The sequence below is a fragment of the Mytilus galloprovincialis genome, chromosome 9 (assembly GCF_965363235.1).
Source record: "Mytilus galloprovincialis chromosome 9, xbMytGall1.hap1.1, whole genome shotgun sequence".
Lineage (NCBI taxonomy): Eukaryota > Metazoa > Mollusca > Bivalvia > Mytilida > Mytilidae > Mytilus > Mytilus galloprovincialis.
The window spans coordinates 52144435-52169898 of NC_134846.1; the positions used below are offsets into that span (position 1 = coordinate 52144435).

Sequence of the window (25464 nt, forward strand, 5' to 3'; positions counted from 1 at the left end):
CTATATAATAGACATACATGATAAAACTGAAGTATTAACTAATTACATAAAAAAAACCCGGATACATTACATAAACCAACACAAATAAATAAACACCCGTGATTGGGTTTCTAATAGAAATCGATGTTTGCTAATACACGTTTCCGTTTAACGATTTTATGAAAACATCACTGAACTATTACAAGGTTATTTTTTTACAGTGTTTAAAGAAATATACCTAGTTTTTCGCACATTTGATGTATAAAATCAATAAAATGTGTGGACTTTTGAAATCCACACTTACTTTGGCTTAAAATTATTCTATGAGAAATAAAAAAATATAACCATTACAGACATGTATTTAGTCATTATGTTTATGTTGAAACTTTGTCGCATTTATCTCATTAATGAATTTTATTTGTAATTCAGTAGTTTTGATTTGAACTCAAGTTTAAGTACATTGAGAGACCGTTCGTCTGATTATTAATACTGCTTTTTGTCGAATAATTTTTTCTGTAGTTCTCGCTGCAATATTGCATTTATAAGGCTATAGCTATAGCCTGATGTAATGTGAGTTATATTTTGCGTTTTTCGTCTGTAAAAGTATCAAGCGCTTACAAAGTTAAAACGTCGTGTAAACGACAAGAAGATAGAACTCTATCTGAAACAAAATGAAGAAATTTTTCAAAGATTCAAAGCGTATACGTAATTGGTCGTACATACGTATAGTGTTTTTTATTTAAATTTCATTACAATTTGTACTATTAATTAGCACAAATAACATGTTTTGCAGGTTTTGCAATAAGTTTTTATTAATATAACAAAGGTGGTTACTTACTGGTCACTATAAGTCGTGACTGGTTGATTCTTGGTACAGAATTCAGACTGTCGAATACTTCTGTCGTGTAATTGTACACGAGTATTGACCACTCGTACTTGGTGTCTGATAAGCTACATTCTGGACAATCTGCATTAAGGATCAGTAAAGAGTTGAGGGACAACTTTGGAAGACAGTTCTTTCTGCAGCTGAAATAAAATTTCAGAATTTACTCAATCTTATAGAAATTCCCCAACTCCCTAATTATCTGTTATCTTAAGGTCCGGTCGTTTGCTGCCCAGGATGTTTCAATTCGTAGCTATATCCGCTTGGAATTTGGTTGAATATCTCGTGTAGGAAAAGTGTAACGCTTTCATTAACATTGTTTCTTTTATCTTGCGCGTTTTGTCTGTTACTATAGTGATATCTATGACTTCAATGAAACTAATGTAGGTATAACTGATAAATAAGTATGCCATGGGTTTCATTGCAACACATTATTTAAAATCGTTTAAAAAAAGACTCCTTTAAAAGTACAACGATTTAATTTTTAATTAGAAGTTTGGTTATACTTTAAAAGCAACAGGAAAACAATTTTTGTTTTATACGAAAATTTTAGTCTATCCATACTAATTTGTTGATCCTATTAAATAAACTTATTATTTAAGGTTATCAATTTAACACTGAAGTGAAAATTTTGAAATATTTTCTTTATTGGTACCAACATTTATGATGTCTTTGATAAATTAATAAATAACTATGCATTCCTAAATAATTATGTGGACGTATGGTCCCATATTCTTATTTATACATTGCACTTACAAGTGTATTCGGGATAGTACAATATTCTGATTTTCTCAGATTGTTTATGACGGATGTACATTAAATCTGCTGGTTGTGTACAGTAACTGATTGATATATAATTCTGTGTAAACATGATTTTTCTTCATTGTAATTAGCTTTAAAATAGTTCCAATATTCTTAGATTGTGTACTTTGTGTCTTTTTTGTTTTGTCTTCTTATTCATTGTTTTTGTTTTATTGCACTTCGAATAGATGAGTCAAGCCTTCACAACAGTTTGGTCGGATGTTGCGCTGTTATACCATTGTCCGTAGTAAATGTTGAGCGCTGAGACACATATTCAAATCCACCACATTCTTTATGTGTCTATTTAATGTCAATTAAGATCCTGTAATTCAGTGTTGTTGGTTGTTGTTTGTCGTATTTGTTTTAGATTATTAGTTTTTTTTTTAACGTAAATGAGGTTGTTGGTTAATTCATTTGATTAGTTTTTCAGATTTCCTCATGTCGGGCCTTTCATAGTTTACTACTTGTATATGCTAAGGATTTTGCTCATTTGTCGAAAGGCAAACAGTGACCTATAGTTGCTAAAATCCACGTTCTTTGGTCTCTGTTGGATGATTGTGTAATTGGTAATTATACCTCATATATTTCTTTTTTTTTAAATTATTTTCATAACAAATTATTACAAATTATGAAGACCACAGAACAACTGAAAGCGAAATTGAGTCGTGAAATTTTATATGTACCAAACAGTAAAATAACAAATATACCGAACTGCAAGGAAAATTCAAAACGAAAAAATGACTAAGTCCCTCATCAAATGGCAAAAGTAAAAGCTCACCAAACGAATGGAAAACAACTGTCATATTAGTGACTTAGTACAGACATTTCCTTGTGTAGACAACGGTGGATATCAAACCATGTATTATAGCAAGCTAAACCTCTCACTTGTATGACTGTCGCATATAATTCCATTAAATTAACAAAGATGTGTAAGCAAAACAAACAGACATAATAGGTAAAAATGTCACAAATTGGGGTACAGCAGTTAACGTTGTATTATAATCTTAACCACTATAAAAAAAAAACCAACACAAAATGGCATATAGACCTTCTAATATAACCTTTAATACTTACAGTATGTTAATCGTCGGGGCGTGCCCAATTTGCACTTTTACAGCTTGAAGAGCAGTTGCTGATCTGATAGTGTCTGCACTTCCTAATAAGTTTTTATCCTTTATGTTTGTTATTTTCTTGGTTTTTACATGTAACAAATACCACGTATCTAAACTAAGGTTTTCTGATGGTATTGTCCATTTTGCTCCCCATGAAGATTCATTGCAACTTGTTCCAAGGGTTATAATGTCTGGAGCTCCCGGTAACCCAAATTTCCCAAGAACTGTGTCCACTTGTGACTGGTTAAGACCTTTGCGACAACACCATTCATAGTTAAAAGGTACACTTTTGTATTTTTGAACTTTATCATATGTTACAGGACCAGCATCTATAACCAAATCGTTATATTTGCTAATGTATCTAACTGAGCCTCCTTGAATACTTGTAATTATCGGCGGTAATCTATATTCAATGTAAATTTGGTCCTCCAAAAATTGGCCAGAATCTGTCAGATTAACAACCATTCGAAGCGAATAGTTTCCCTCTGGTATTGACTCTTTTCCAAAGGAGATTGCAGCAGATTTTGGCTGATTTCCTGGATTGGCAAAATATTTGTCTTTAATATATGTACCATTTTGGAGTTTTCGCCATAAATCCCAGTTGTAGTCCCTATGACTGTTTTGACAGATCAGTGCTACAACAACTTTGCTTGTTATCTAAAAGCACAAAAAATTTAATACAGTTGGTCCTACAATAAGTATTTGCTTTCAACTTTTTAAAAGCAATGATATTATTTCGACAAAAAAACATATTCTACAGTAGTCAAAAGGCTATTTGTTTAATTGATTATCAAGATCCATCCATCCAGTGAAGTTTACAACTTCTACTGTATTTCCAGCCATCCTCTAACAGGGAAATCTTTAAAGCCGATTTCAACAAATTGAGCCCAAGAGCTACATGATTTTTTTTTTTTTATTATATTGCCTTATGTTAGATAACATACAATACTTTAAAACGAGCATATTTAAAGGATTCTAATCGGGGTCATACTTAGTTGCTATGTCATTTCATTATAATGACGATATATTAAATCATTGAAAATGATGTCAGTATATTATATGATTGAATAATTGCAACTCTATATTTGTATAGCTTTCCTGACATGTCATTTCAATAATATTTACAAAACAAAATTATGTGTCCATAGGAAACCGATGTCATTTTTTGTTCGTACAACACTTATATTACATTTCAATATACAATGAACCATGAAATCTGGGTCGAAACCCTATTTTCGCATATAAATTAAACAGTTCACTTTTTAAGTGAACATGAATTTAGGTCACAAGCTATCATAAACAAAAACTTTAACCTACCGTAATTCAAAGATTGAACCTAATACGCGACGATAGAGTTAAAGGGATACAAACAGACGGACGGGTGAACAGACCGGAAAACATAAGACCCCTTTAGTATCAAAAGCGGAGAATATTAAAGTGTCACATGCAATCAATGAAATTCTAATGTTATGCATAAAAACGTACTTACTGGGAAATTATTGCGAAATTCTGTAAGCAAAATTCTATAAGGTTTAAAAAACTTGTGGGATTCAAGCCCTTGACTGCGTGAAATAATTCATGGGTGAACAGTCACACCAGTTTTTAATAATAGTCAAACACTATAATGCGTTCATGAATTCTAGTTTGTACGGTGAACAGGTTAGTGGGTGGAGGGGGTATCTGTTGATACCAGCTGTTTCAATAACTTAAGAACCGTTTAAACATTGCTTCTCAAATTTTAATATTGGACACAATGGATTACCGAGGTCAAGTCTGATTTAAATGACTCGATAACAATTGAAAGATGATTAATGATCATTGATTACTTAAACATTAGAGAAAATGTTTTCAACGATAAATAATGTATTATATATGAATGAAATATTTAAATTTGAAAATTTGTATTATTTGCAGGTTATCGCTTTTTGGGACAGATATTACATTCAAAGAATTTATACATGTGGCATGTCTTTTTTTCACTTGAACTCCCTTTTTTGGTGGGGGACTAATAACTTAATAATATTGTTTTCTCTTCCAACAATCAAAAAACAAATTGAATTCCAAACATTTAGTACTTTTCTGCAGACCCGGACCTTTTTTTGGCTGGTTAGTCATACCGTATAATTTAGAATAAAAATATATTAACCTTTATCTGATCCTAACTAAATGCGAATATAGATGAATTAAACATACCGTATTATCATTAGTTATCAGCATGAGTAATGGATCGTTTTCATCTTTATGATTAGTACCGAATAGAGTTTTGATTTCAAAACAGTCAGACTCCATATAAACGGACGTTGTAGTATATCCAAAATCGGTACCTACAACATAGTTTGATGCAACAAAGTTGATTAAAAGAAGAGTATGCTACATGTACAATCATATTGTTGCAAGGAAGAATATATTTATAAAAAGAATTAAAACTAATTGTTCATGGAACAATTGAAGGTCTTTCCGTTTCAATTTTCTAAATAATTGGTAAGCAGCTTTTCAGTTTCGACGCATAACACTACTAGTACTTGGTAGATGCATATTATATCGATTGTGTTATTGCTCATTTCCATTGAAACAAAGTACTGAAATGAGATTAAGCCCTGAACGGAAGAATATGTACTGTAGTGATGAAAGTTGGGATCAGTTTTGATAACTAAATCAACTTCGAAGAAATTCATTTCATACTAAAGATAAGGCTTATCTGCATATTTAGTCTTGTGCGACTACAAAACAGTATTTAAATTAAAAGCAGAATATTTGAAATCGAACCTACCTTCCCTTTGCGATGAAGGTGATGTTGACAACCTTTCCACTGTTGTAAAACTTGTTGTATCTAACATATGGAGTAAACAAGTGTTTAATTATTATGCACGTTCTCAATATGTCTCAAAAGTATTGACCTTAAATCATCCTAGTATTGAAAAATTATACATGTCAGATAGATAATTATGTTTTTCTGACGTCCTGTGTATGACAAACATACTTTTTTGTAGCCAAATATTGATATGAGCCTATCTTTTTTTTTTAAATCCGAGTTCAAGGGAGTTGAAAACAAAAATTCTAAGAAAAGATATATAAATAGTTTGAAATTAGTATTCAATAATGCATTCCTTAAATACAAAAAAAAACACATTAGGCCTATCTTCCTTGTACATTTTAACATACTGTCGAACAAGTTTAAAACACTTTGTTAACCAATGCAGAGACAGAGTCCTCTGGTTTACTTTTGACATGAATGACCAGATGGAATATTCTTGTTTAACATGTACAGGACTGGTATACCAAATGACTTCAGGTGATTTTCATTTTTAAAATTTGATAAATATAACAGAATGGACTGTGTGCATCCTTCTTTCACTAGTAACCCGAATTTAACTTGATCGGACAAAAACGTGTTAACGCTATTTAAATGAGATTGATCGTTATTTGATAAAGATTGACAAAAATTAAAAATTATATTTAATTCATTTCAATTCATATCAATTCATTTTAACGCCAGTCAAATAGATTTCTCTGCAGTCGATCAATTGAAATCAAGTTAGTGGTTAGTTGCGTCAAACTAATAGGCCACGCCCCTGTTAAGCTATTTCAAACATGCATTAATTCGTTTTAAACATGGATGAGACCCGGACTTTTTACAGGTAAATCACTTAAGCGAAACGACCTCGATGTATCTATCGTTTGGGCAGAATCAATTTGCGCCAATTGCAGTTTTTTGTTTCAAACTTTAAATGCGTACAGTCTTAGTAAAGTCACATGTTTCACAATTTAAACAAGCGAATGAATAATAGGGCGCCCGAATAATACACGTGACATGTTCATATATATATATATAAGGAATTAAAATAAAAACATTAAAATATATATGCACACGCGGTTTAAAAATGCAAAACTTGTGAATTTGTTGAAAATAAAATAGATAGATAATTATATAACATGATTTTAATTTGCTCAAATGCACTAGATCTTTATCGCATATAAACATGCGTTTCAAAAATTGCCAAGTTCTATGAAAACTCGTGGCATGTAAGTTACGTGTGGTCCTTTGCAACTATTTACAAAACTTTATGTATTCCTGTATATTTACCGTTTCTCTTTTTTCTTTTTAACTATAATAATTCTTTATTCCGTAAGAAAATTAATATACAGCTCATAGGATCAAATACATACACAAATTATACAGTTTACTATATTGTACTCGTATGTAAATGTAGACACGGAAAACTACACAGAAATTATTCATTGTGTACATAATTTAAATCGATGTATTTCATATTTTCGGTATTGACTGTAAAAAGTGCTTAAGTGCAGTATGAGTAAAATACAGAATTAACTCTATCTTTTTTTATATTTCTTTATTTTAGAGGTAAGCTGCTGGCCAAGTTTCACTTATTCTGTCGCAAATCATTCACTTCAATAACCAATCAATTGTATTCTGAAAGAAGTTGATTTGTTCTCTGTACGAATACATGAAATATTTCTCACTGAACATTATGTTTGCAATCGATGATCAAATACAAATCTACAGTATTTATATGAAAGAGACTCAATAATATATTTCTTTATTATTATTCTACATATATTTGAAGGATCGAAATAATCAGTTCTACAAATGGATGTTATTTAAAGACTTGAAATTTTACAATTATCAAGTGCATCCATGAAATTTTTATCGACGCACCAAATTTTTCCCTTTCATCGTGCATAACGATCTTCTTACTTGTTCGTTGCATTCTAAAATTAAAATCCTACACAAATTGCAAAAACCTTTATTCTCTGGCTAGACTGCGTAAAAGATAAATATTGCTTTGTTTGTGTATACACAATGTTTTGAAGGCCGATATCCAGTTTGGCTAAAAAAGAATTAATTTGCGCCACAAGTTAATTACGCGAATTCTTTTTTTTTTTTGTATCACTTAATCATAAAAACTGCAACATTCATTTGCGCCAATAAAACAATCATTTAATTGTGCAAATATCAAATATTATACACTTGTTTTCAAATGTTTCTTCTTAGAGCACTGAGGAGGTCCTTTTTGGTATTTACATGTAGGTTCAGAATTCGCAAACTGAAAGGGCCTCCTTAGTGCACTTAGACTGACAAAAAAGTGCACAATGGACCTGATGGAAAGATAGAATTGACACAAAAACATGGCATACGGAAGGAGAAGTATATAATTTCGAATTTTAGTAATTATAAAGTTATTTAACAGTTGAAGTAAGTATTCTAATGTTACATGTACGTGTAAATATGTTAATAGTTTGGGCAATAGTTTCGAGGTAAATATGACACAATTAATAAAATTGAGAATGGAAATGGGGAATGTGTCAAGTTCCATTTATTGGCGCAATTAATATTATAAAACAGAAGAGATGAGCGCTATTCAAACGTTTTACAATATGACAAATTACACCTAACCGTTTTCACAAATCAGTAATTTTTTCGCCCGGGGATATACACCTGCCAGTAATCTACCTTCAGTAACTTTACAATACCCAGCCGTGTCATTTCCGTATATTGTACATGTAGGTATCACGTGTTATACATGTATATACACCAGAAATACCCATTCAAGTGATTTTTAATTTCAGAAGAACTCCATATCGGGTACATAAACATAAAATTATAATAATATAAAAAATAAATGTTGTTTTATTAAAAGCACCTAGGTATGTATTTGTAAACTTTTGTTAATTCGTTATTTCATGTATCTTTTTTTTTTTTGCTTCAATTACTTTTTTGTATCTTATTGACTTATTCGTAAATCGAAAAAACGCACAAATCTGAAATAAATCGTATGCATGGCATTGAAAATGTTGAATGATTTCTCTAACTCAAAACTAGTTATACATGTACATGTAGATGCCTCTGAAATTATATTTTTCTCGTTGGGTTGCTTGTCCATTTATTGACGTTTACGCTATATTCGTATGTTCGGTATTTGTGAAAAACGCTCATCTATCAATTTTACAAGAAATATAATACTTGTAAGTCATGAACATTGAAGTTTAACTTGCTATCATTTTTTCGTATACGCACAAACATAAAATAAAATGAAACACCTTAAAGCGGTTTAAATTATGCAGTGCATTTTGAAAATATAGTTTCCGGTTATTTTTGTTTCATACTTTTTCTATCCCTTTTCCTAAAAATTAGTACACGGGTCACTGGTTAATATAGAATAAAATTAACGGTACCAATTTTCTTGCACCAGATGCGCATTTCGAAAATACATGTCTCTTCAGTGATTTGAATTTGAGCTGTTTTATAAGTATATATGATGGTGCCTCCTTTTTAAGGGATTGTAATTCTTTAAAATAAATTTATCTATTCATCCATAAAATACACTATAATTTCACTTTTTTTGAATGACAACTTGTATCAATCGGAAGATTTGCAGATATTGACACCTGTGCGTTTGGATTAGCATTAAAATGTTCCTGTATTTTTATAAGAAATACTTTATAACACAATCTTGGACTTGTACAAGTATATATATGCATCTATAAGTTTAAGCATGTGCATACAATAATGCATGTATGTACATGTATACGCATGAGTTTCTCGCTACATTGAAGACCCGTAATATAGGCCTTCCTCTTTTGTCTGCTCTATAGTCAGGTTGGTCCGTGTATATCTGCGTCCATTCGTTTTTCGTTTTGAAATATCAAAAACAAAAAACAAAAAACGAAAGTGTTTTCATTTTTCGTTTTTGATTTCATCAAAACCAAAATGAAAAACGAAAGTGTTTTCATTTTTCGTTTTTGATTTCTTAAAAACCAAAACGAAAAACGAAAGTGGTCCGTGTATATCTGCGTCCATTCGTTTTTCGTTTTGAAATATCAAAAACAAAAAACAAAAAACGAAAGTGTTTTCATTTTTCGTTTTTGATTTCATCAAAACCAAAATGAAAAACGAAAGTGTTTTCATTTTTCGTTTTTGATTTCTTAAAAACCAAAACGAAAAACGAAAGTGGTCCGTGTATATCTGCGTCCATTCGTTTTTCGTTATGAAATATCAAAAACAAAAAACAAAAAACGAAAGTGTTTTCATTTTTCGTTTTTGATTTCATCAAAACCAAAATGAAAAACGAAAGTGTTTTCATTTTTCGTTTTTGATTTCTTAAAAACCAAAACGAAAAACGAAAGTGGTCCGTGTATATCTGCGTCCATTCGTTTTTCGTTTTGAAATATCAAAAACAAAAAACAAAAAACGAAAGTGTTTTCATTTTTCGTTTTTGATTTCATCAAAACCAAAATGAAAAACGAAAGTGTTTTCATTTTTCGTTTTTGATTTCTTAAAAACCAAAACGAAAAACGAAAGTGGTCCGTGTATATCTGCGTCCATTCGTTTTTCGTTTTGAAATATCAAAAACAAAAAACAAAAAACGAAAGTGTTTTCATTTTTCGTTTTTGATTTCATCAAAACCAAAATGAAAAACGAAAGTGTTTTCATTTTTCGTTTTTGATTTCTTAAAAACCAAAACGAAAAACGAAAGTGGTCCGTGTATATCTGCGTCCATTCGTTTTTCGTTTTGAAATATCAAAAACAAAAAACAAAAAACGAAAGTGTTTTCATTTTTCGTTTTTGATTTCATCAAAACCAAAATGAAAAACGAAAGTGTTTTCATTTTTCGTTTTTGATTTCTTAAAAACCAAAACGAAAAACGAAAGTGTTTTCATTTTTCGTTTTTGATTTCTTAAAAATTAAAATGAAAAACAAAAGTGTTTTCATTTTTGATTTCACAAACAAAAAACGAAAAACAAAAGTATTTTCATTTTTCATTTTTGATTTCACAAAAACAAAAAACGAAAAACGAAAGTGTATTTATGTTATTTTTCCAACACAGTTTAATTGTCATTCAAAAAATGACAATGTTGTCATTTGTCATTCATTTAAAAGTCGTTAAAGTATACATGCACAGTGGTTGTCAGATCAATACTAAGTATATAATCGAAGATAATGTCGACGGATGCAAAAGTCTTTATCAATCTAAACAATAAGATCTTTACGTGATCTTTACTTTTAAGTTTGGAGAGGTTAATCTAAGATGATAATATTGTAGCGTAACTAGCCTCTTTTACAAATAAAGCAAACTATATATTGTTGGCGAGGGAAGGGCTCAATGACTCCAGAAGAACTGGAAAAAATGATACAAAATCTTTCACACCCTTTCTTAATCTAAAGCGCAAGTTTTAATTTATCTATTTTATTATGTTCTGGTCTCGGAGCAAAATATATAGATACAGTGTAAGACTTTTAGTATTTACATGTATGAACAATATCAAAAGACATATGTAGGATGCAGGAAAAAAAATAATGTAATCCACAAAGTCAAGTGTGTGGCTATTGTTAGTTTAAACATATTTATTAAAAGTGGATTGGAAATTTTCTCACCGGAACGTTGATCGAACCAGGAACTTATGTTTTTGTATAGTCCGATGCACTAACCTATGTTACTTTTGTATAATGAGGATCAATGGTCTAGTTCCTCGTTAAAGACCCTCCAGCTCTTTTCAAGATGAAGAACAGGCATAAAAGCCCTGTTCATTAATATTTTGTATTTTTTCTATATATTGTGTGCGATTTTGTCCCGTGTACATTTACTCCACATCTCTTTATTTTCTATTTCGGACCTGGACACGGGTCAATGCTAGTTTAGACCTCCAATGTTAAAGGTCATATGTTTTTTTATAAATTATTTGATGCCGTGGGATTTGGGATTTTTAGCTTTAATGTAAACCATGTCAGGTTTTTAACTTGTATTTACAGCAAAGATAGTCAGTTTTGTGTTCTGTAATATACTGTAACAGTTTAATTTTACTTGTCCGGTCGCATCGGAACTTCTCAAAACATCTTCCGAACAATATCTGGACGTCGGTTGCGTGGGCATGTACAATTGCTAAACCACACATGAACGGTCTTTAGTCTTCTTAAGATCTATTCCAACTTGAAGTCTTTTTGATTCTACGACAAGCAGAATATGATATTTTATACCATTAAATATTGAAGCCATATAGTCATGAAGATCGATTACTAGATTGATGTTCCGTTAACGTAGCCGCAGAACAAAAACGCGAGAGCTACTTTTGAATATTTCTACAAGTTTAAGTAGTTTTCCACTCACAAACACAATAATATTTTCAACATTTATTAAAATATTATTTTTTTTACACTTTTCAACTTTTATGTTGTTTTAAAATATCAATTTGACTTGAATATGGGATCCCGCTAACATGTTTAACCTCGCCACATTCAAAATGTATGTGCCTGTCTCAAGTCAGGAGCCTGTAATTCAGTGGTTGTTGTTTGTTTATTTGTTACATTTTTGTTTTTCGTTCAATTTTTGTGCATAAATAAGTTAGTTTTCTTGTTTGAATTGTTTTACATTGTCATTTCGGGGCCTTTTATATCTGACTATGTGGTATGGGCTTTGCTCATTGTTGAAGGCCGTACGATGACCTATAGTTGATAATTTCTGTGTTATGTTGGTCTCTTGTGGAGAGTTGTCTCATTGACAATCATACCACATCTTCTTTTTTATATTTATATGAGTATATTAAATAAACATGTATATACCAAGCTAAGTCAGTTTATATCTTGTTTTTCGTCTGACTATACAAAAGGCGAGGAGAGCTACTTGATAGATCAGGTTGACTGATAAGCTGTCTATATAAAGTAATGGGACAATGCATGGCATGAAGACATCATCAAATAACCGTATGTAATACTCAGAAAGACATCCAGAGCTTACCATATAGTCATCAACTACCCACCAACAGGCCGTGAGCTTTGGTTGGCTCTTAACTCAAATCCAAGAGTACGTACAGCAAAATGTCAAAATATTCTATTCAAACTGGGTGACCTAGGAGAAAAACATTGAAATTTTCCAAAAAAACACACACACCCCTCAACTTTTATTAAGGAGATTTGGTATTAATGCAAATGAGTCAACTATCCAACAAAGTTCAAATGTAGTGGATGTAAGCAATTATATATTTTAGGCAACCATATAATCTTCAACAATGAGAAAAAACATACGGTATTGTCGGCTACAATAGTCCATGAATTGAAAAATATGAAACAGTTCAATTGAGAAAAATAACAGTCTATTTTAAAACAACATGAATTACGAAAAACACATATAAAAGACATCAACAAACGAAAACCATTGAACTACATGCTCCTGAGTTGGAGCAGGCACATGAAATATATTATGGCGTTTAACATGCATGTAAACAGCCGGGACAGTTTTGTTACAGCACAGCATAAGAACAAACTATACAAATCAGTGGAAAAGGGCTTAACGTATGAGATCAATACAAAACAGAAGGAAAAAAAAGGTCTAACAAAAACACATACCGAATGTGGCAGGGTATATTTACCTCGTTTTCAAACAACCAAAGTACTGAAGTACTGAACATCGAATGACTGCAAGTTCTTTTGGATTGTCATAAGCACTTGTCTCAGAAAAAAAATCACATCTCTATACTTGAAAGTGAAGTTAATGTACAGATATATATTTTTTTGAAACTCAGTACACATATTCTATATCATATGATCTTTTTAATTTCAATGCCAAATATAGAGTTCTGACCCTCAATTCCACGGTCCACTAGACATGGAAAATGATAGTGCGAGTGGGGCATGTATGTGGTATGGACACATTCTTATTCAAATCCGTTATTAAAGAAGTCAGTAAATTTACTACAGATAACACTACATTTGTAAATTAGACGAACTAATCTAATCAAAATGTATATCTCTGATTTTCGTAATACTTATGTGTATGAGAAAATTAATATATATATTAGTTTTAATAAGATTGTTGAACGAACGCGTTCAATCTTAGGATTTTATTCTTGTCAATTTTTCCGACCGAGCAGAGCGAGTCGAAAACAATTAAATAGACGTCTTTCAAGCCAAAGTTAATATGTTTGCTATACACACATATGATTTTATTAAACTTGGTTATCAATTGAAAAATCGATAATTTATTTTTCGATTTTTATCGGATATAAAAGTTATTTTGAAAAATACAAACCGGATTATTATTTATTAAAGTTTCGTATGCATCATAAATCAAGCTCCGGCAACTTTTGACTTGTTCTGATATAAATAGTAATGATTTTCATCGGAGAAAAAGATAGATATTTTTGTTGTGATTGGAAGAATCGTAAAAGTGTTATTGTTCTGAATTCTGTTTGTTTAATCGGACATCGTAGAGTTTTAATTTGATTTCTTTTTGCCGAACTGGACTTCATATTGTGTATTGATTTGAAACATGAACGAGGACCTCGATGAGAACACCTGGATTGAAAGTTTGCAAACGTTCCGACCAATGAAATTCATTTTAATATGTAACGAGAGCACCTAGATGAAATATTTTATCTATACTACAATCAGTTTTAACTTAGAAATTTCCGCTCAAATATATAGGAAATAAAATTATATGAAAGCAACAATGCAGAATGTTTCTTTTCCATTTTCTGTTTTTTAACAATGTTTATGATCATTTCAATTTGGAAAGTAGACTTATATTAAATGCCCAAAACGTAAATGTATGTTTTCTTTTAAAACATTAAAAAACGTAAGAGTATGCCAACAAATAGCCTGTCAAGGTCGTTAAACTTAAATCAACTTACCCATCTTTATCGCAGACTAAAATTTATCTCATATATACAGAATACATGTGAATTTATTACAAGTACGTCAGGGTGCATGACAGCACAATAATCTTTTTACAGAGTCGTAAGAACAATATTTTTGTTTGATATTTGTTTCTCTTCCACAATTAACGCCCGATTTGGCCAGTGACCGGTATTACAATTTAACACAGTTTTAGAAGTTCAGTGGGCTGCTGCTTCATTTAGAATTTTGAGCATGCCTTTCTGTTTATCATATTCAACGTCAACATTATCTTCGTCGATTTTATTATTCAACAATATCTTGTTTTTCATTACAAGCTTTTCCAAATATCAATATACAGCAAGAGAATGAATATATGTTGCTTCAAGACACATCGATTTAAATTATGTACACAAATTATGTAGTTTTCCGTGTCTACATTTGATTTACGAGTACAATATAGTAAAACAGAAAAAAGAGAAACGGTAAATATACAGGAATACATAAAGTTTCGTAAATAGTTGCAAAGTACCACACGTTACTTACGATATATACATCGAGGTCGTTTTGCTTGAGTGATTTACCTGTAAAAAGTCCGCGGGTCTCATCCATGTTTAAAACGAATTAATGCATGTTTGAAATAGCTTAACAGGGGCGTGGCCTATTAGTTTGACCCAACTGACCACTAACTTGATTTCAATTGATCGACTGCAGAGAAATCTATTTGACTGGCGTTAAAATGAATTGATATGAATTGAAATGAATTAAATATAATTTTTAATTTTTGTCAATCTTTATCAAATAACGATCAATCTCATTTAAATACTGTTAACACGTTTTTGTCCGATCAAGTTAAATTCGGGTTACTAGTGTTTGTATATTATTGTAGGTTTAATGCCTCCTATTCGTACTATGTCACATCCTGTTTCATACGAAACAGAGTCGAGAAAAAAATATTCTCTTGAATTTGATAGTTGTAGGAAATTAATCCTAAATTTCATTGCAGTAACAAATTCCTGTTATAAACATATGTTGGATGTTTCAAAGCACCATTCTTTAATATATTTGGTGTTTCTATAGAATACTTTGGAAACTTGAGGTTACATGGTTACTAAAGCTTTTACACAGGTACAAAACAGGTGAACATTTGATTGGTTTACTTCCAGTGATGGTTATTTTTCTTAAATGCAATGACATGTTATGTGAAAAATTGTCTATAGTACTCGACAGGATAAAACTTTACTCGTGCAAAGTACTTCCTTATTTGAAACAAAGATAAATTCTGCACAAGTGTGTGAAAAGTGCAAATTTAACAAAGACTAATAGGGTAAATTCAATGGTGGTATTTCACCTTGTAGAAGAATATGGTTCTTTGTATAGTACCACCTGATGCTCTTCATCCGTCATCAAAACATTTTCAAAATATTACATGTATCACATGCATATCTACACAATTTTCGCATACACGCATCTTTTTCAATTTTTCCCCATCACACTATTTTGGCAGATACATATATCAATTGTTTTATTGCTCTTTCCAAGTGTCACCAAGTACCGAATTGATTTGGAGCCCCGAAGGGCACTATGTATACCACAGAAATGAAAGGCGGTACCAGTTCTGATAGCTTACAACATATCGATTAATTCTTGTTATACTAAAGATAAGGCCTGTGTGCATATTGAGCCTTGTGTGACTACCAAGCATATTTAAAAATTTCAAATAAGCCTTTATAAAATAAGACATACCGTCACTTTGTGATGAAGGTGATGTTGACAATCTTTCCACTGTTGTAACACTTGATGTATCTAAAATATCGGGAAACAAGTGTTTAATTATTATGCGCGTTCTCAATATGTCTCAAAAGTATTGACCTCAGATCATCCTAGTTTTAAAAATTCTATTTGTCAGACATAATTATGTTTTTCTAACGTCATGTGCATGACAAACATACTTTTGGGTTTTTTTTTGTCGCCAAATATTGATATATCATATTTTTTTAATCCGAGTTAAAGGGAGTTGAAAAAAATATTGTGGAACATATTTGAATACCCTTTGTTCACAACACTGACCTCACTGATCACATGGAATATCCTTTGTTTGACGAGTACAGGTCAGGTATAACAAAATGACTTTAGGTCATCTACGTATACATTTGTTAAATTTGAAAAGTATAACAGAATGGCCTGTAGGTAACCTCCTTTCTATATCATTGAAGAAGAATGTGGTCTTATGTATAGTACCATCTGATTATTTTCATCAGTCATCATGTTTTTAAAATAATTACGTGTATATGTAGAACATTGTTGCATGTACGTATCTTTTCAGTTTCTCCGCAAAACACCATTTTGATAGATGCATATATCAATTCTTTTTTGCTCCTACCAATTTTCAAAAAGTACCAAAATAAGTTCAAGCGTCAAAGGGCATACTGTATACCGCAGTGATGAAAGGATAACACTGATAGCTAACCCAATTTCGAGAAAACTAATTTTATATTAAAGATGAGGGTTGTGTGTATATTTAGTCTTATGTGACTACAAAACAGTTTTTTAATTTCAATTCAGCTTTTATGAAATTGAACATACCGTCAATTTGTGATGAGGTTGACGTTGACCACCTTTCATTTGTTGTAAACATTGTTGTGTCTAAAATATAGGGAAAAAATTAATTGTTACGCACGTTCTCAAATATCCCTTAAAAATGGACGTCAGTTTTTCCTAGCAATAAAAAAGTGTACGTTTCAAATCTAATTATGTTTTTCCGGCGTTAAGTCAATAACAAACACACAAACACATTACAAAGATTTAAAAATAGTATAAAATTGGTATGCAATAATACATCCCTTAAAACACAAAACATTAGATATATCTTCTGTGTACACTTTAAGATATTGTCGAACATGTCAAATACACTTTGCAGAGACAATTAATCATACAATCATATAATTAATCATTGCAGTAACACATTCTGGGTCATAAACATATATCTTGGGTGTTTCAAATCATCATTATTTTTTTATTTGGTGTTTCTATAGAATATTTTGGAAACTTGAGGTTACATGGTTACTAAAGCTTGTACACAGGTAAAAAAGAGGGAAACATTTGATTGGTTAACTTCCAGTGATGTTTTTATTTCTTATATACATTGAAACTGTATGTGAAAGTTTGTCTATAATACTGGGCTGAATAAAACTTTACTCATGCCAAGTATTTCTTTATTTGAAACGAAGAACAATTCTTCACTATTTTTTGAAAAGTGCAAATTTAACAAAAAACTAATAAGGTAAATTCAATGGTAGTATTACACCTTGTAGAAGAATACGGTTCTTTGTATAGTACCGTCTGATGCTTTTCATCTGTCATTAAAACATTTTCAAAATATTACATGTATCACATGCATATCTACAAAATTTTCGCATTTATGAAATTGAACATACCGTCAATTTGTGATGAGGTTGACGTTGACCACATTTCATTTGTTGTAAAAATTGTTGTATCTAAAATATAGGGAAAACAAGTGATTAAGTGTTTCGCACGTTCTCAAAATATCCCTGAAGAATGGACATCAGGTTTTCCTAGCATTAAAAAAGTGTACGTTTCAGATATAAATATGGATTTTTTCAGGCGTAATGTGCATAAAAAACACATTTTTTTTATTTGTCGCCAAATATTGACATTATCGTATCTTTTTTTTTATCGGAGTTCAAGGAAGTTGAACAAAAATGTCTAAGAAAAGATATATAAATAGTCTTAAATTGGTATTCAAGAATGCATTCCTTAAACTAACAAAAACCAAACATTAGGCCTATCTTCTGTGTACATTTTTACATACTGTCGAACATGTTTAATACACTTTGTTCAGCAATGCAGAGACAGTGTCGTCTGGTATACCTTTGTATACCAACGCAGACATCACTGACAAGATGGAATATTCTTGTTTAACATGTACAATATATCAAAAAGAAGATGTGGTATGATTGCCAATGAGACAACTGTCCACAAGAGACCAAAATGACACAGACATTAACAACTATAGGTCACTATACGGCCTTAAACAATGAACAAAGCCCATACCGCATAGTCAGCTATAAAAGGCCCCGATAAGACAATGTAAAAAAATTCAAACGAGAAAACTAACTGCCTTATTTATATAAAAAAAAATGAACGAAAAACAAATATGTAACACACAAACAAATGACAACCACTGAATTACAGGCTCCTGACTTGGTACAGGCACATACAAAAACAAGACTGGTATACAAAATGACAAATGACTTCAGGTGACCTTCATTTTTTAAAATTTGATACATATAATAGAATGGACTGTGTGCAATCTCCTTTGTATATCATTGTAGATTTAATACCAAAAATTTGTACTACGTCACATCCGGTTGCATACAAAACAGAGTCTAGAAAAAAAATAATATTCTTTTGAATTTGACAGTTGTAGGAAATTAATCCTACGTTGCATTGCAGTAACACATTCTGGGTCATAAACATATATCTTGGATGTTTCAAAGCACCATTCTTTAATATATTTGGTGTTTCTATAGAATATTTTGGAAACTTGAGGTTACATGGTTACTAAAGCTTTTACACAGGTAAAAAACAGGTGAACATTTGATTGGTTTACTTCCAGTGATGGTTATTTTTCTTAAATGCAATGACATGTTATGTGAAAAATTGTCTATAGTACTCGACAGGATAAAACTTTACTCGTGTCAAGTAGGACCTTATTTGAAACAAAGATAAATTCTGCACAAGTGTGTGAAAAGTGCAAATTTAACACAGAGTAATAGGGTAAATTTAATGGTGGTATTTCACCTTGTAGAAGAATATGGTTCTTTGTATAGTACCACCTGATGCTCTTCATCCGTCATCAAAACATTTTCAAAATATTACATGTATCACATGCATATCTACACAATTTTCGCATACACGCATCTTTTTCAATTTTTCCCCATCACACTATTTTGGCAGATACATATATCAATTGTTTTATTGCTCTTTCCAGGTGTCACCAAGTACCGAATTGATTTGGAGCCCCGAAGGGCACTATGTATACCACAGTAATGAAAGGCGGTACCAGTTCTGATAGCTTACAACATATCGATTAATTCTTGTTATATTAAAGATAAGGCCTGTGTGCATATTGAGCCTTGTGTGACTACCAAGCATATTTAAAAATTTCAAATAAGCCTTTATAAAATAAGACATACCGTCACTTTGTGATGAAGGTGATGTTGACAATCTTTCCACTGTTGTAACACTTGATGTATCTAAAATATAGGGAAACAAGTGTTTAATTATTATGCGCGTTCTCAATATGTCTCACAAGTATTGACCTCAGATCATCCTAGTTTTAAAAATTCTATTTGTCAGACATAATGATGTTTTTCTAACGTCATGTGCATGACAAACATACTTTTGTTGTTTTTTTTTGTCGCCAAATATTGATATAGCATATTTTTTTAATCCGAGTTAAAGGGAGTTGAAAAAAATATTGTGGAACATATTTGAATACCCTTTGTTCACAACACTGACCTCACTGATCACATGGAATATCCTTTGTTTGACGAGTACAGGTCAGGTATAACAAAATGACGTTAGGTCATCTACGTATACATTTGTTAAATTTTAAAAGTATAACAGAATGGCCTGTAGGTAACCTCCTTTCTATATCATTGAAGAAGAATGTGGTCTTATGTATAGTACCATCTGATTATTTTCATCAGTCATCATTTTATTTAAATAATTACGTGCATATATAGAACATTGTTGCATGTACGTATCTTTTCAGTTTCTCCGCAAAACACCATTTTGATAGATGCATATATCAATTCTTTTTTGCTTCTACCGATTTTCAAAAAGTACCAAAATAAGTTCAAGCGTCAAAGGGCATACTGTATACCGCAGTGATGAAAGGATAACACTGATAGCTAACCCAATTTCGAGCAAACTAATTTTATATTAAAGATGAGGGTTGTGTGTATATTTAGTCTTATGTGACTACAAAACAGTTTTCTAATTTCAATTCAGCTTTTATGAAATTGAACATACCGTCAATTTGTGATGAGGTTGACGTTGACCACCTTTCATTTGTTGTAAACATTGTTGTGTCTAAAATATAGGGAAAAAATTAATTGTTACGCACGTTCTCAAATATCCCTTAAAAATGGACGTCAGTTTTTCCTAGCAATAAAAAAGTGTACGTTTCAGATCTAATTATGTTTTTCCGGCGTTAAGTCAATAACAAACACACAAACACATTACAAAGATTTAAAAATAGTATAAAATTGGTATGCAATAATACATCCCTTAAAACACAAAAGCATTAGATATATCTTCTGTGTACATTTTAAGATATTGTCGAACATGTCAAATACACTTTGCAGAGACAATTAATCATACATTTCATTGCAGTAACACATTCTGGGTCATAAACATATATCTTGGGTGTTTCAAATCATCATTATTTTTTTATTTGGTGTTTCTATAGAATATTTTGGAAACTTGAGGTTACATGGTTACTAAAGCTTGTACACAGGTAAAAAAGAGGTAAACATTTGATTGGTTAACTTCCAGTGATGTTTTTATTTCTTATATACATTGAAACTGTATGTGAAAGTTTGTCTATAATACTGGGCTGGATAAAACTTTACTCATGCCAAGTATTTCTTTATTTGAAACGAAGAACAATTCTTCACTATTTTTTGAAAAGTGCAAATTTAACAAAAAACTAATAAGGTAAATTCAATGGTAGTATTACACCTTGTAGAAGAATACGGTTCTTTGTATAGTACCGTCTGATGCTTTTCATCTGTCATTAAAACATTTTCAAAATATTACATGTATCACATGCATATCTACAAAATTTTTCGCATTTATGAAATTGAACATACCGTCAATTTGTGATGAGGTTGACGTTGACCACATTTCATTTGTTGTAAAAATTGTTGTATCTAAAATATAGGGAAAACAAGTGATTAAGTGTTTCGCACGTTCTCAAAATATCCCTTTAGAATGGACATCAGGTTTTCCTAGCATTAAAAAAGTGTACCTTTCAGATATAAATATGGATTTTTTCAGGCGTAATGTGCATAAAAAACACATTTTTTTTTTATTTGTCGCCAAAAATTGACATTATCGTATTTTTTTTTTATCGGAGTTCAAGGAAGTTGAACAAAAATGTCTAAGAAAAGATATATAAATAGTCTTAAATTGGTATTCAAGAATGCATTCCTTAAACAAACAAAAACCAAACATTAGGCCTATCTTCTGTGTACATTTTTACATACTGTCGAACATGTTTAATACACTTTGTTCACCAATGCAGAGACAGTGTCGTCTGGTATACCTTTGTATACCAACGCAGACATCACTGACAAGATGGAATATTCTTGTTTAACATGTACAATATATCAAAAAGAAGATGTGGTATGATTGCCAATGAGACAACTGTCCACAAGAGACCAAAATGACACAGACATTAACAACTATAGGTCACTATACGGCCTTAAACAATGAACAAAGCCCATACCGCATAGTCAGCTATAAAAGGCCCCGATAAGACAATGTAAAAAAATTCAAACGAGAAAACTAACTGCCTTATTTATATAAAAAAAATGAACGAAAAACAAATATGTAACAAACAAACAAATGACAACCACTGAATTACAGGCTCCTGACTTGGTACAGGCACATACAAAAAACAAGACTGGTATACAAAATGACAAATGACTTCAGGTGACCTTCATTTTTTTAAAATTTGATACATATAATAGAATGGATTTTGTGCAATCTCCTTTGTATATCATTGTAGATTTAATACCAACAATTTGTACTACGTCACATCCGGTTGCATACAAAACAGAGTCTAGAAAAAAATAATATTCCTTTGAATTTGACAGTTGTAGGAAGTTACTCCTACATTGCATTGCAGTAACACATTATGGGTCATAAACATATATCTTGGATGTTTCAAAGCACCATTCTTTAATATATTTGGTGTTTCTATAGAATATTTTGGAAACTTGAGGTTACATGGTTACTAAGGCTTTTACACAGGTAAAAAACAGGTGAACATTTGATTGGTTTACTTCCAGTGATGGTTATTTTTCTTAAATGCAATGACATGTTATGTGAAAAATTGTCTATAGTACTCGACAGGATAAAACTTTACTCGTGTCAAGTAGGACCTTATTTGAAACAAAGATAAATTCTGCACAATTGTGTGAAAAGTGCAAATTTAACACAGAGTAATAGGGTAAATTTAATGGTGGTATTTCACCTTGTAGAAGAATATGGTTCTTTGTATAGTACCACCTGATGCTCTTCATCCGTCATCAAAACATTTTCAAAATATTACATGTATCATATGCATATCTACACAATTTTCGCATACACGCATCTTTTTCAATTTTTCCCCATCACACTATTTTGGCAGATACATATATCAATTGTTTTATTGCTCTTTCCAAGTGTCACCAAGTACCGAATTGATTTGGAGCCCCGAAGGGCACTATGTATACCACAGTAATGAAAGGCGGTACTAGTTCTGATAGCTTACAACATATCGAATAATTCTTGTTATATTAAAGATAAGGCCTGTGTGCATATTGAGCCTTGTGTGACTACCAAGCATATTTAAATATTTCAAATAAGCCTTTATGAAATTAGACATACCGTCACTTTGTGATGAAGGTGATGTTGACAATCTTTCCACTGTTGTAACACTTGATGTATCTAAAATATAGGGAAACAAGTGTTTAGTTATTATTTGCGTTCTCAATATGTCTCAAAAGTATTGACCTCAGATCATCCTAGTATTAAAAATTCTATTTGTCAGATATGACAAACATACTTTTGTTTTTGTTTTTGTCGCCAAATATTGATATAGCATATTTTTTTTAATCCGAGTTAAAGGGAGTTGAAAAAAATATTGTGGAACATATTTGAATACGCTTTGTTCACCAATGCAGATACAGTGTCCTCCGGTATACCATTGTAATACACACTGACCTCACTTATCACATGCAATCTCCTTTGTTTGACGTGTACAGGTCAGGTATAACAAAATGACTTTAAGTCATCTACGTATACATTTGTTAAATTTGTTTGCTCCTACCAATTTTCAAAAAGTACCAAAATAAGTTGAAGCGTCAAAGGGCATACTGTATACCGCAGTGATGAAAAATGTGGAGGTTAAAAGTATGATATTTTCGCTAATATAAACAAACACGTCTGTTCAGCCATAACTTTTAATAACAACTCAAAGAGCCCACGGCGACGTCACTGAAGTCGCCAACGTCGCCAATGGTAATGTACAAACTTAGGAACGTCGTAATCCCGCGGTAATCTCGACATACTGGGGGCTGCAAAAAGTGCAAATTATCTTAAATTTCACATTAACTGTCCATATTTGTAAATAAATCAAATTAAAAAAGTCTCTATCTCCATGAATGAACTAAATTGAATTAACTAAGTTCTTGTTCACATAAATGAAAAATTGAATTAACTTCGAAAGTCCTTTTTAAAATTGTTAAAGTTCTAGTCTTCTTCATCATTTTCGTCTACATTGGTTATCCACTTTCGTATTTTCTCCCGGGCCTTGATGCTCGCATTTCGTTTTGGTCTAGTACTTCTTTGCGTTGTGTCTTCATGTTGCTCGTCAGTGTGATCGCTTGTAGCATTCGAATGTGTTCCCGATACCTCCAACGGAAATAGTTTAACGATCGGTCGGGATGTCTCACCATTGCTTGTCTGTATCCGTGCTGCTCGTACATGTCCATCATTGCCTCTTATAAGTTCATTTACTATACCTAGTTTCCAATTAACTCTAGGTGATTCATTGTGTATTTGAACTATGTCCCCAATTTGAATAGATTGTTCGTTTTTTCCTAAAGTTTTGTGAAATTCGCGCAATGAAGTTAAGTATTCGGACTTCCATCTGGTCCAGAAGTGTTGTATTAATAAAGTTTGTCTGTGTGCACATTTGTTGAGTTCTTTATGATTCATATAGGTTGGATCGTTGAATTCATCTATGTCTATTTGCGGATATGGTAGCGCTGATATTCTTCTACCATACAAAAGATGAGCGGGGGTTAACGTCTCGCAATCTCTGATATCTGATGAAAAATATGTAAGTGGCCTGTCATTTAAAATTCTTTCTATTTCTGTCACGACAGTCTGTAGAGTTTCCATACTAACTTGAGTTCGTCCAAGTGTCTTTTTTAAGCTCGTTTTGGTTAGCGCAATAAGTCTCTCCCAGAATCCACCATACCAAGGTGCGCGTTTTGGTATGAACTTCCATTCTATTCCTCGTATAGACAACGTTTCTTTTAGTGTTGCCGATTCACATAATCGTTTTAGTTCCTCTGCTCCTGCAATGAAAGTAGTTGCATTATCTGATATAAATGTCTTAGGTATTGATTTGCGGCTAACGAAACGCCTAAAAGCTTGAACAAACAAATGTTCGGTTAGGTTCGGTACCACCTCTAGATGAACGGCTCTGGTAGAAGCGCAGGTAAACAGGCATATATATGCTTTTGTTAAAATTCTATTTTCGTCTCTTACAAGTAATGCTCCTGTAAAGTCCACTCCAGTGACTGTAAAGGGGGGTGCTTCCTGTAATCTGATTTTTGGTAAAGGTGGTGGGTCTGGTGCAACGTGCGATTTTCCATTCACTTTGCGGCAAATAACGCATTTGCGGAGTAATTTCTTTGCATACTGTCGAATAGTTGGTATCCAAAACGTTTGTCTAATATAGGTGACTGTAGCATTCATTCCACTATGAAGTAATTTTTCGTGTGCGTCCAATACAATTAGTCTAGTTAACGGATGATTTGCCGGTATAAGGTACGGATATTTCGCTGATTCTGGTATTGGTGCGTTGTGTATTCTCCCGTTACATCTGATAAGACCGGATTCGTCTAAGAAAAGTCCCAATTGTCGGACTCTGGGTACTTTTGTGTGTCTGTGTTGTGCTCCTCTCAAATATGACATTTCATCTGTATACGTCGACTCTTGACAATCTAGAATCCAAGTATTTACTGCTGTTTGAG

At 31.8% G+C, this 25464-nt stretch overlaps 1 protein-coding gene across 1 annotated transcript in view; it reads right to left on the reverse strand.

The window, feature by feature from the left end:
- LOC143045253 (polycystin family receptor for egg jelly-like) overlaps positions 1 to 20522 on the reverse strand; it is an 88185-nt gene extending 67663 nt beyond the window's left edge. Inside the window, exons 1-6 of the mRNA XM_076217630.1 lie at positions 20462 to 20522; positions 19621 to 19680; positions 16148 to 16207; positions 4969 to 5099; positions 2738 to 3432; positions 818 to 1005 (exon numbers count right to left, since the gene is read on the reverse strand). Of these exons, the coding sequence (XP_076073745.1) occupies positions 818 to 1005; positions 2738 to 3432; positions 4969 to 5099; positions 16148 to 16207; positions 19621 to 19680; positions 20462 to 20513 (1186 nt within the window). The 5' untranslated portion in view covers positions 20514 to 20522. The remainder of the gene's footprint in view (positions 1 to 817; positions 1006 to 2737; positions 3433 to 4968; positions 5100 to 16147; positions 16208 to 19620; positions 19681 to 20461) is intronic.
- Positions 20523 to 25464: the final 4942 nt, after the last annotated feature.